General features: G+C 37.2%; 3 protein-coding genes across 3 annotated transcripts in view; 1 reads left to right on the forward strand and 2 right to left on the reverse strand.

Annotated features, from left to right (window-relative positions):
* Nucleotides 1-3530, reverse strand: part of man2b2 (mannosidase, alpha, class 2B, member 2) — a 10079-nt gene extending 6549 nt beyond the window's left edge. The window contains exons 1-7 of the mRNA XM_016479580.1: nucleotides 3428-3530; nucleotides 3073-3245; nucleotides 2830-2945; nucleotides 1954-2131; nucleotides 1651-1849; nucleotides 586-776; nucleotides 153-342 (exon numbers count right to left, since the gene is read on the reverse strand). Of these exons, the coding sequence (XP_016335066.1) occupies nucleotides 153-342; nucleotides 586-776; nucleotides 1651-1849; nucleotides 1954-2131; nucleotides 2830-2945; nucleotides 3073-3245; nucleotides 3428-3479 (1099 nt within the window). The 5' untranslated portion in view covers nucleotides 3480-3530. The remainder of the gene's footprint in view (nucleotides 1-152; nucleotides 343-585; nucleotides 777-1650; nucleotides 1850-1953; nucleotides 2132-2829; nucleotides 2946-3072; nucleotides 3246-3427) is intronic.
* A 505-nt stretch (nucleotides 3531-4035) lies between these two features.
* Nucleotides 4036-11186, forward strand: ttc5 (tetratricopeptide repeat domain 5). Its single transcript, XM_016479660.1, has 10 exons — nucleotides 4036-4125; nucleotides 4858-4990; nucleotides 5181-5392; nucleotides 7791-7944; nucleotides 8522-8613; nucleotides 8733-8789; nucleotides 8905-9051; nucleotides 9614-9828; nucleotides 9969-10113; nucleotides 10793-11186. Exons 1-10 carry the CDS (start codon nucleotides 4054-4056, stop codon nucleotides 10910-10912), a joined length of 1347 nt encoding a protein of 448 aa, XP_016335146.1. The 5' UTR covers nucleotides 4036-4053; the 3' UTR covers nucleotides 10913-11186.
* A 25-nt stretch (nucleotides 11187-11211) lies between these two features.
* LOC107683567 (E3 ubiquitin-protein ligase CCNB1IP1-like) overlaps nucleotides 11212-12089 on the reverse strand; it is an 8906-nt gene continuing 8028 nt past the window's right edge. Inside the window, exons 5-6 of the mRNA XM_016479643.1 lie at nucleotides 11797-11953; nucleotides 11212-11592 (exon numbers count right to left, since the gene is read on the reverse strand). Coding sequence (XP_016335129.1) covers nucleotides 11438-11592; nucleotides 11797-11953 — 312 coding nt within the window. The 3' untranslated portion in view covers nucleotides 11212-11437. The remainder of the gene's footprint in view (nucleotides 11593-11796; nucleotides 11954-12089) is intronic.

A 12089-nucleotide genomic window follows, 5' to 3' on the forward strand; every position in this document is an offset into this window, starting at 1 on the left:
TTTATTTATTTATTTATTTTTTAAATCAAATATAAATATCATGCATTTCACATTTCACTGCTCAATTAACAGGAAAAGATCAGATCTGAACAGAGAATATAGATCCACGTGCTGAGAAGAAAGATTCAGAGAATATAAATAAAGAAATGTACCGGTCTTCACTGTGGTGGATCTGGTTTGGGGCGTGTGATGGATGTCGTTGGAAAGTTCAAGGGTTTGTGGAAGTAAGAATATGGCTGCCAAGAGCTCCTCAGCTCCCATCATGCCTTGCATGAGATGCTTCATGTACATATCAGCCACTTTAGGGGATTCTGTCCCCGTGATGCCATCGTGGTGCTGAACCTGGTGCAAATCAGATGAGATAATGACCAGTCGATTTCTAGTCATACACAAATTATTACTGCCTTAGCAGGGTCATGTTTGATTTGGGCCTGAATCATAAGAGAAAGTTCATGAGAGAAAGATTTAGATAAACATTAATGAATTACATTTTTCATCATTGCAACTAAATAAAATTAAATCGTAAATTCCATGCTGCTCAAAAGGAAATGGTAGTGGCATAAACAGATGTTTAAAACCAGGCACCTCTGAGACAGCCCATCGCAGGGCCTTGAGTTTGTCTAGAGCCCATTCTCTCTGAACTGGACCATCTGGGTAGCTGATACTGTATCTAGTGAAGAGAGACTCTGCTGCATACAGGAGGGAACTCGCTCGTCTAGCTACTCCTTTCAGAACATTTCTGGACCCATAGAACCCCGTCCATGCCTGAAACGGTTCTGGAAAATGAGGATGAATGACTTTTCAGGACCATTTGTTTTTCAGAAATGCAGAGAAACACTAATGGACACTTTTGACATTTCCAGGGTTCTCAGAATCCACATTAGCATTTCTAAAAAGGGGGGTGAGAAATTGATTACATTGGCCAGAAGAGAGAAAAATGTCACTGTCACTGTCTTAGCCATTATATTAGAAACACTCACACAGCAGCGTTAAATATTCTTTTGCAATTTAATGCATGGTAATAAAACACAAAGTGTAGTGTATCATCACAGAATATGAAAAGTGTTCATCACAATTATAGAAGTAGCTATAATATCCAAATTGTAAACCTGTTGAGTAAGGAAGGAAGTCTTGGTTTTCTCTCACATCCCAGGACAGATTTGTTTGGTGCACTGTCTGGAAATAGTCCTGTAGCGTGGCATACTGAACTGCAACTCCATACTTGTCACTGTGTGTGTTAATGTAGTTCATTAAAACATCCATGTTCATAAACTGCACTGATGCATTGAAGAACTGCTTGTCACAACCCTGTAAATACAACATACCCTTGTAATACTGTATGAGTTAGTGAATATATAAAAGAAATACTGTACTGTATGTGTTGGCCTGTGGTATGATGGAGCTGAACTGACCCAAGGCCAGAGAATATGACTGGTTCTGAACCACTGGGCCCTCTGTTTGATGTTGTCCACCATGGTCTGTGCGTAAAGCTCTACAGTTTCTTTGGTCACTGGCAGACTCATGTTGGGGTATATGCCATCCTTAGGAGGGTCCGGAAACAAATAAAACACAAAGTGTAGTGTATCATCACAGAATATGAAAAGTGTTGTTCACAATTATAGAAGTAGCTATAATATCCAAATTGTAAACCTGTTGAGTAAGGAAGGAAGTCTTGGTTTCCTCTCACATCCCAGGACAGATTTGTTTGGTGCACTGTCTGGAAATATTCCTGTAGCGTGGCATACTGAACTGCAACTCCATACTTGTCACTGTGTGTGTTAATGTAGTTCATTAAAACATCCATGTTCATAAACTGCACTGATGCATTGAAGAACTGCTTGTCACAACCCTGTAAATACAACATACCCTTGTAATACTGTATGAGTTAGTGAATATATAAAAGAAATACTGTACTGTATGTGTTGGCCTGTGGTATGATGGAGCTGAACTGACCCAAGGCCAGAGAATATGACTGGTTCTGAACCACTGGGCCCTCTGTTTGATGTTGTCCACCATGGTCTGTGCGTAAAGCTCTACAGTTTCTTTGGTCACTGGCAGACTCATGTTGGGGTATATGCCATCCTTAGGAGGGTCCGGAAACAGAGCGACACCATTCCAGTAAAACCCAGACCTGGGCACAATTACCATCAATATAACAGCATGCTCACACATTTTTTTTTTGTTCTAATGCTTTTTGTTTTTACATAGAAAAATTTAAACTTTTTTTAAATATATATATATATAAAAGTTTGTTTATAACAAAAGTTTGGGGATGGTAAGAATATTTAATATTTTGAAAGAAGTCTTATGCTCACCAAGGCTACATTTATTTACTCAAAATTACAGTGAAAAATGTAATATTATGAAATATTATAACTTAAAAACTTTTTTTGCTTTAATATATTTAAAATAGTAATTTATTTCTGAATTTTACTTCGATGAATAGAAAGTTAAAAAAACAGCTTTCTTTGGGAACATTATAAATGTCTTTACAGTCACTTTTGATCAATTAATGCATCCTTGTTAAGAATAATATTAATCTTACTGACCCCAAAATGCTGAATAATAGTGTATAAATTAATAGAACTTTCTAGATCTTCATGCTAAACAAAAATCACAATTGAGGTGTTACAAAATAAAAAAATTTTTTTTAGAATAATAAAAAAAGTTACTGGGCGTCACCTATTAGAGAAGAAGAGATACGATGGTGTGCAGTAACTGAACTGGTCCATAGTGTGTGTGAATCATGCTAAACAAAAATCACAATTGAGGTGTTACAAAATAAATTTAAAAAAAATTATAATAATAAAAAAAGTTACTGGGCGTCACCTGTTAGAGAAGGGGAGATACGATGGTGTGCAGTAACTGAACTGGTCCATAGTGTGTGTGAATATCTCTTGTTTTTCCTTTAAGGATGGTGAACCTCTCCACACAAACTGCAATTTCTGCAAATACAGATGTAATATTATTACATGTACCAATCATAATGTAAGCAGCATTTATTCCAAAAACCTCACATGCACAGCTGTATTATAAATGTGTTTTACCAAACCAATGATGCAAAAGCACAACCTTGTTTTTCTGCATGTCATCTTTAAGGTCGTAGTCGATGCGAGAGATGAGGTGAGCGTCAAACCCCGCAAGTGCAAAGAGGACCGGGGTGGTGGCTGATGCACCAAACGGATCAATATGCCATCCGAAACGTGGCCGAACACCAAAAGTCTCATACAAGAAGCCGTGTCCCTCTACAAGCCAGAAGAAGAGAGAGAGAGAAAGAGAGGGAGATAAGAAGATCTATAACTACATGCAACATGTTAACACTATTTAACATAGCATCATTTAAAGTAATGTGTAAATAACATGTTACATAAATATGGTAATCATTCAGCACTATGGTACTGTATTTGTAAAGATACAGCTCACGCACCTGTGAGTTGAAGAATGGCATCATCTACATCGGTCACTGCTTCATCATGCATCACCTGACCCCCGATTATGAACTCCAGACGACCCTCTTTTAGCAGCTGTCCCACCTGACATATAAAAACAAGTCACCTTAAACCTGTTAAAGGGGTCATATGATGCTTTTTTAAAGATCATTATTTGGCGTATTTGGTGTAACAGAATATGTTGACATGCTTTAATGTTCAAAAAACACATTATTTTTCAAATACTGTACATTATTGTAGGTCCTCTATGCCCTGCCTCTCTCAAACACTTCGTTTTCTGCAAAGATTGGTTTATTTATTTGTTGGTTTGAGATGGTTGCATACAAAAAAAAAAACGTAAAAATTAAAAATCACTTTCTTATTGACGTTTTCCAAACAGGTGCTTTGCTGTGATTTCCTGTAGTAAGTGTAAAAATATTTTAGGGTATAAATAATACTACAAAATGGATAACAGATTTGCCAATGTCCAAAATAGTTTCCTTCTACCAAGATTTTGTGTCACAAAGTAAACATTTGGTCAAAAAAACAGTTCGTCTCCTGACCAACAGGAGGCGCCCAAACACACTCGTCTGTGTTTATCACGCTCGCTCGGGTCCTGCTTTACATGTTAAAGATGGCCGAGGTTGATGATGGGGAGCAGAAAACAACAGACAAAGATGACTTGCAAGTGTTAAAGGTTTGAACTCACTCTTTCATTTCCCTCTGTCTTTTGGTGAGGTAAAAATAAATATACAGCACCCAGATGTTGTCGATGGTGTATAATGTACACATGGCTGCTGCAGCGCCTGTCACTATAACAACTGATACACATTGTAACAACGGAGAACAAACGGCTTTCTAGAACAAGTAGCATCTGAATGTCTTTTATTAAACTCTGCGCAGTGTAGCCTGATCGTGTTAACCTAATGTGCTTTCCATTATGTCGTGTAATGCTTGTTTTACCCATCATTCACCTCTCACTGCAAGAGACACTTATTGTACTGTAAAACTATAATAAACACATTTGAGTTCTTCTTTAAACAGCGTAAGAAGCTTTCATAATTTGTCATCTCGTGTTTTATGACACTATTATGCCACAACTTTATTCTCATAGCTAGAGTTGTTGCCTTCACTGCAGTTACTACTGACATTTTCAAAGAAGATGTAGGTACAATTGTAAGTTTTTGAAAGCAGCAGTAAAGTAGAATCTCTTTAACTTTCTTTTTTTATGCAAATGCAAAAAGAGACCTCAGTCACCATTTGCTTTCATTTTATTAAAAAGGATGCAATGCAAGTGAGTGCTGACTGGGGATGAAATGATAAAATAACTTATTTTTGGCTGAACTATTGCTTTAATGCAAGAAATCTCTTTGAGTTTTGAGAAAGATCAAATGTGCAGTTGTTTAATAATAGCATGTTTCTGTCGCAGGAGCTGGTAGATGATCTTTACTCCTTTAGGGACCATTACTTTGAGACGCACGGTGTTGAAGATGCTGGTAGGAAGCAGAATGATGTTGCTCAAGAAATGGCGAAGACACTTAAGGGACTGGAAGAAAAAGAAGGTGGGGATTTCTTTGTGTTCCACAAATTTTTATGGCGAAGAAATTTTAATGTTTTATAAAATGTATTCTGACAATTCATTTAAAAATATGTTGATAGAAAATACACCAGAATACTTTATTATTGTCTCAGCACCATTAAAAATGCCACAAGAGTATTGGTATTATTTTATTAATTATATACTTTCAACAGATTTGTACAAACACAGCGCTCAGTTCCTGCTGCAACGGGGTCGGTGTCTGAACGTTGCTCCGGGGTTCAGTCAGACTGCAGAGGAGTGTCTGTCCCGGGCTGTTAAACTGGAACCAGGTTTGGTTGAGGGCTGGAACACTCTGGGAGAGCAGTACTGGAAAAAAGGAGACCTGACAGCGGCCAAGACCTGCTTCACAGGTGCACTACAGCAGGTGAGTCTTTATTATAGCCAAGAACAATGGGTCTCATTTAGGGCTGCACGATTAATCGAATGCGATTGTCATGCGCAATTTGTTAGTAATGCCGGTTCTGTAATCAGCAGTCAATCATCATCACGTGCTTTCAGATGGAGCAGAATTTACTACACAGAATTGTCATGCGTTAGTAATGCCGGTTCTGTAATCAGCAGTCAATCATCATCACGTGCTTTCAGATGGAGCATGGAGCAGTACACAGAGCCGTAGTTCACTGACAAGTTACGCAAAAAAATCGCAGACGATTTTATTGAGCGATTATGAAATCAAAGAAATCGTTCGCGATAATGACAGCTGTTTGCATAGCTTCTCAGTGAACTACGGCTCTGTGAAGTAAATGCTGCTCCATCTGAAAGCATGCGAAAATACCACATTTAATAACATATTTTTACTCCAAACTCACTTCATAACGTCAGTCGAGTGTTTGAAATAAATCCTTCTGTGAGATGATGTGGCTTCTTACACAGAATAAGGCACGCAGCATATTTCATAGTATTCTAAGCAGTGATAAAGGCATTGCATTATAAATATACTTTATTTTAATGAAAATTATAATAATAAATACTCAGATAAACCGTATATTGCCGTAGTCGTGTGTTTATTAGTCACGTTGAATCAATGAAAGCAGTTGAATCTTCTGTTTATTCAGCTGCAGCGATAGGCATTTACTGGGTTTCTTCTGCGAGGCGCATTTGGAGTTTCAGCACGAGAGCGCCCTCTGGCCTTTGGATGAAGATTTACTGCTGATCACAGAACCGTGCTTCACTGAAAGATACGCAAGACAATCGCAGCTTCTGTCAAATCGCGATCTCGATTCCATTTCAATTTATCGTGCAGCCCTACATATATGTATATATATCAAATCTCACTTGATGACATTCAACATAATTAACAACACATCCTCATATAAACAAGTGCTGTTTTTTCTGAATTAAAGTGACAGCGCACTGTTCACGGTAAAAATGAACATAAATTGACACGGAAATGTAGTAATTTCATAATAAATGGATAGAATTAAAGTCTACTGTGTTTCAACACGTGGCTTTGTGGCACTTTTAGATAAACAAGGCAACATGCACTTGTGGAGGAGAAAAATAAAGTTCTTTAAGACCCGCGGGATTGCTTGTAATAAAGATTTAAATGCAAAAGAAAAGGCACGAGAGCCGACTGTTTCTGTCAGTGATGAGTTTTCATTTAAAATGTTTGCGATAGCCTACTTTTAATGTAAGAAATGTATAGGCTATATGCTGTGTTTAAATGTGCTGCCACTTGCTTGAGCAACTTATTATACAAACCTAGAAGTCAAATGCATGAACAATACATTGTTTATATCTATTGAGTTTAAACGAACGTCTATGAAAGATTGTATTACTGTACTGTGATAAAAGAGGATCACAATGCAGAAAAAGCATTTTCAGTAACAACGTTCGGATTTGAAATATTTTTACTCCAAACTCACTTCATAACGTCAGTCGAGTGTTTGAAATAAATCCTTCTGTGAGATGATGTGGCTTCTTACACAGAATAAGGCACGCAACATATTTCATAGTATTTAAGCAGTGATAAAGGCATTGCAATATAAATATACTTTATTTGAATGAAAATTATAATAATAAGAACTCCGATAAACCGTATATTGCCGTAGTCGTGTGTTTATTAGTCACGTTGAATCAATGAAAGCAGTTGAATCTTCTGTTTATTCAGCTGCAGCGATAGGCATTTCCTTGGTTTCTACTGCGATGCGTATTTGGAGTTTCAGCGCGAGAGCGCCCTCTGGCCTTTGGATGGAGATTTACTGCTGATCACAGAACCGTGCTTCACTGAAAGATACGCATGACAATCACAGCTTCTGTCGAATCGCGATCTCGATTCCATTTCGATTTATCGTGCAGCCCTAGTCTCATTCATTAAATGTGCATAACCGTGGTATAATCAATATTATAATCGCCTATTACCATGTTAAGATGAAATTTGACTTTATCTTAAATATATTTCATCATATACAATATAGCTCAAGCTGCTAGGTTTCTCTGTATAACAGTTGTAATGAGAGGTCTGTACAAAAGATGTTTATGTTTGAACTGGTTTTGAGGAAGGCACAGGCTCTTGCTGCATGCGCTCAGGTGAGAGCTTGATTTTAAAGAGCATTATGTTTGCTGAAGAGTGATGAAATTATGAATTAGGCAGAATTTTTAGTCAGAAGTTGTGAAAAGAAATAATACACATAACATATAAGCAATAATTCATGCAAATAACAGTGAATGAGATCCAATATCTTTTAGGATGTCTGTCTCTTTTGATATGGTACTGCTCATGAAGCTCAGAGATGAACTCTTGGTGTCTCATCTTCATCCAGAGTAAGAATAAAGTGTCTCTGAGAAGCCTGTCTATGGTGCTGCGACAGCTGCCACCAGAAGAAGATGCACAGGAGCAGAGCAAACGCATTCTGGAGAGCGTGGAGCTGGCCAGGCAGGCCGTGCAACTCGATGTCACTGATGGGACTTCGTGGTGTGAGTATATTACACAGCTATTGCAGAAAAGGACACATTAGGTGTGTTCCTAGTGGAATATCCTGTAAAATGTATTTGGACCAAAATGAAGTTTATTCCGCTATTTTAAAGGGATAGTTCTTCAAAAAATAGAAATTCTGTGATTAATTAATTGCCCTCATGTCTTTCCAAACCTATATGACTTTCTTTGTTCCATGGAACATAGAAGATATTTTGAAGAATGTTGGTAACCAAGACATTTTGGTTCTCATTGTATTTTCTGTCCATACAGTGGAAGTAAACTGGAATTTGAAACTGTTTATAACATTCTTCAAAATTGATCATCTTAGAAAGTCAGTCAGTTTTGAAACGACATGAGGGTGAGTAAATGATAACTGAATTTTCCATTTCAGGTGAACTATGATTTTTAAGTGAAATTTAATCCAAATGAATGCTTTTGTCAAGTGAAGTGAACTCCAACAGATATCCATGCTGTCGATCAGAACACAGCTTGTTTCCTAACAGCATTTATAATGTTGGTATATTGAAAAGAAAATTGGAATAAATTATTTTATACTGATTTGCTTTGACCCAACAGATATTTTAGGGAACGCATATATCTCCATGTTTTTTACCAGTGGACAAAACCCACAGCTCTCTCAACAAGCCCTCAGTGCCTATGCACAGGCTGTGAGTATTTCCTCTTTGTCTCACTCATGTATCATCCAAACATTCGTATGTTTAATATTAATTCGCCAAAGCTGGTTGTCGTCTTTTTTCCTTATAATTTTATCTGTGCATATTTACAGGAGAAAATCGACAAAGCATCCTCAATGAATCCTGACCTCCACTTCAACAGAGCTACGGTAACAATTCTTTCAGTTGCTTTTTCAAACTGGTGGGTGTGCACCAGCAAATGTGTCACCGTAAAACCAGCATCTTATCCACTTTGATATATATATATATCCTTTCTGTCACCAGTTGTTTCAGTATGAGGAGATGCACAGCTCAGCTCTGGATGGATACAGCCGTGCTGCAGCTCTGGATCCTTGCTGGGAAGATGCTCGGGAGAGAGAAAAACAGCTGCTAAATTACCTAGACCAGGTTACAATGTTAATGGAGAATAAGGTGAGAGAAATGAACAATGACATTGTAACTTTTGCGGTTTACACTAGCGTGGAACAGGCATTTTCAGTTTATTTCTATGGGAGCCGAGCTATTGACAACAGAAGTGTCGAGAGCATCTGAGAATGTTTACTCAACTTTCTCAAACGTCAAGTGAAAAATGGAGGGTGGCAGCCAATCGCTGTCAGGTGCGGATAATGATGATCAAAATCTGCAGTGTGTAAATCATATTATTTACATAATTGGACTCTTTCACTGTGAATTGACCGTCTGGTTTTACAAAAGTGTGTTAAATTAACACCACATCTTGATTTTATTTTTTTGGCATTTGGAAACAAAGATGTTACAGTGTATATGATTATTTTATTGAAAAAAAACATTGGCTAAATACATTTGATAGCAGCACAGAGCTTTATTTAGTTCTGTTGATTGTGTAAAATCCCATCGAAAGGTTGTTTGTTTGATATTTTGGGTTGTTTCCAGGAGATGGAAGTAGAGTGCAGTCAAAACAATATTCTGGAGGTCCATAAGAAATCATATTAACCCCACTCTCTCTGTGTTTCAGGGAAAAGTAAAAGCTCGGCGTCTTCGCAACATGCTCTCCTCACTCAGTACCTCCGCTTTGGGCCCGTGCTCCTCCCCTCAGTTCCGGGCTCCCTCAGGCCGCGTGGGGAGCCTTGAACCCCGCAGCTTATCCTCTCTCACTCATGGCCACAACGGTGGGGTGGCAGCGCTAGGAAAAGTGGTCTTCAGCCTGGCCTCAGAGGGCCGTATGGCCTTGTGAGTTTAAATGCCTCTGCCGCATTAACAACCTCTATAAATATTTACTAAGAAAACTAGAAGGTTACTGGATATATCTAAATGGTTGCTGATTGTATTGTTTTTATTTTTAAAATGGTTTTCTTGTTTTTGTCTTGCAGCACATTTGGCATGGTGGACAGTGATGAGAAATGTTGTGTAGTCATGGTGTACAATACAGCAGACAGCTGGGGTGTTTTAATAGGGGATACTGTAGTCATTCCTGAACCACAGGTTAAACGGCACAGCGTAACACATAAAGATAAGGTTTGTAAAAACAACTTTTCATTATACTTTAAAGTTTTATATCTCCGCTTACACTACCATTCCAAATTTTGGGGTCATTAAGATTTTAAAAATGTTTTCCAAGGAAATCCCTTATGCTCACCAAGGCTGCATTTATTTAATCAAAAGTACAGTAAAAAAAAAACGGTAATATTGTGACATATTATTACAATTTCAAATAAACTGTTTTCTTTTTTATGTTTTAAAATGTAATTTATTCCTTGAATTTTTAGCATAATTACTCCAGTCTTCAGTGTCACATGATCTTTCAGAAATCATGCTAATATGCTGATTTGGTGCTGAAGATACATTTCTTATTATCAATGTTGAAATCTGTTTTGCTGCCTAATAGTTTGTCACAACATGGTACTTTATTTTTTTTTCAGGATTCTTTAGTGAATAGAAAGTCCAAAAGAACAGTATTTTGATCAATTTAATGCATACTTAAATTCTTTGAAAATATATTTACTTCTTGACCACAAACTTTTGAACAGTAGTGTACTGTACATATTTACACAATCGAGCAAATGTGTTTGCAGCTGTTATCTGTGGCTACAGTTATAATAACCCAATTGTAAATTTAAAGTGCTTATTTTTTGCATTACAATAGGTGTAATAAATACGATGTTTTTATGTTTCTTCTTTGCTTCTCCCTATACAGTCATATGACTTCCGAAGTATACGTGTGGACTCTCCCTTGCTCCTTATAGTCAATGGGAAAAGACAGGTGATGAAAAGCCAAAGTGCAGCCTTTGTTACTTACAAACCACAAAGTGAATGAAAACCCAGAGAGAGGACGTACAGTGAGAACACTGAGATCAATGAGGGTAGTGTTTTTCCAGTTTGTATATATTCTGTTCTGTTCCTGTTTGTGAGGACAGGAAATCTCTGTACATATATATATTTTTTTCAAATCATTTCCCTTTTTTAATTTTCCACTTGTTTGTTGATGGGTGTCATTGTTACGATTGTGCTGCAGTCTTTCATATTTGGGTTGTGAAAATGAAAAAATAAATTGTTTTTTTTTTTTTTTTTACTCTGATCAGTTTGGCAGGTCCTACAGGTGATAAACATCATTTACGTAGAGTTTTTCACATATTTTAATTATGAGTTATTTTGCACAGTTTACATTAGTGGAAATGTGTTGCGAGTATTTACAGCATAACACCTTCTTTAAACTGTAACGGCTTTATCAATAAATAACCAACTTGAAAGAACATAAAGAACTAAACAGAAACAACTATATTTGGCCGTTAGAACTGAAATCAGAATTCATAAGTGAAAGAAACGAGCATCCTAGTGAAACTCATGTCAAACTTAGTTTTTCTTGATAAAAGATTGGGCTGTCTCGGGTGGGTGTGCTGAACTGGAAGGAAGTTTTAGCGTTTTCTGGTCCCAGTGAGAAGAACCTGTCACCTTCTGTTGCCAGGAATGAAGGACTGCTATGCGGTTTGACCAAACCTGATGACAATAATTGCAAAGATTTTTCATATTCTGTGCTTTACAACAGTTGATCACATCTGAACAATTTTGGTCTCAGTGGGATAAAGAACTCTCGACCTGATTTAACTTATGCAGGGTAAAATAGATGATTACAATAATTTGTTTTGTTTAAATAAGGAACCATTATACTTGTTTCTACCCATTGCTTTTTTCCCCCCTGACCTGTAGTGAAAGGGTGGGAAATGGGATCTTTCTCTCCCGTTCCCAGCGTGTGCATCCGTAGTGAGTCGAGAAGTCCCTGCAGCTTCTGATATTGCCCATTTCGTTCATTCAGTCGCTCCAAAACCTCATTGTACTTCCGCTTATATTCCTCCAGCACCTGAAGAATGTAAAAATTGAAAGTGAGGACAATGATGATTGTTGTTTAAGAAATACAAAAAAAGCATCCATCTCATGCGTCTATATATATATATATATATATATATATATATATATATATATATATATATATATAT

The sequence above is a fragment of the Sinocyclocheilus anshuiensis genome, unplaced genomic scaffold (genome assembly GCF_001515605.1).
Source record: "Sinocyclocheilus anshuiensis isolate Anshui unplaced genomic scaffold, SAMN03320099.WGS_v1.1 scaffold874, whole genome shotgun sequence".
In the NCBI taxonomy this organism is placed as follows: domain Eukaryota; kingdom Metazoa; phylum Chordata; class Actinopteri; order Cypriniformes; family Cyprinidae; genus Sinocyclocheilus; species Sinocyclocheilus anshuiensis.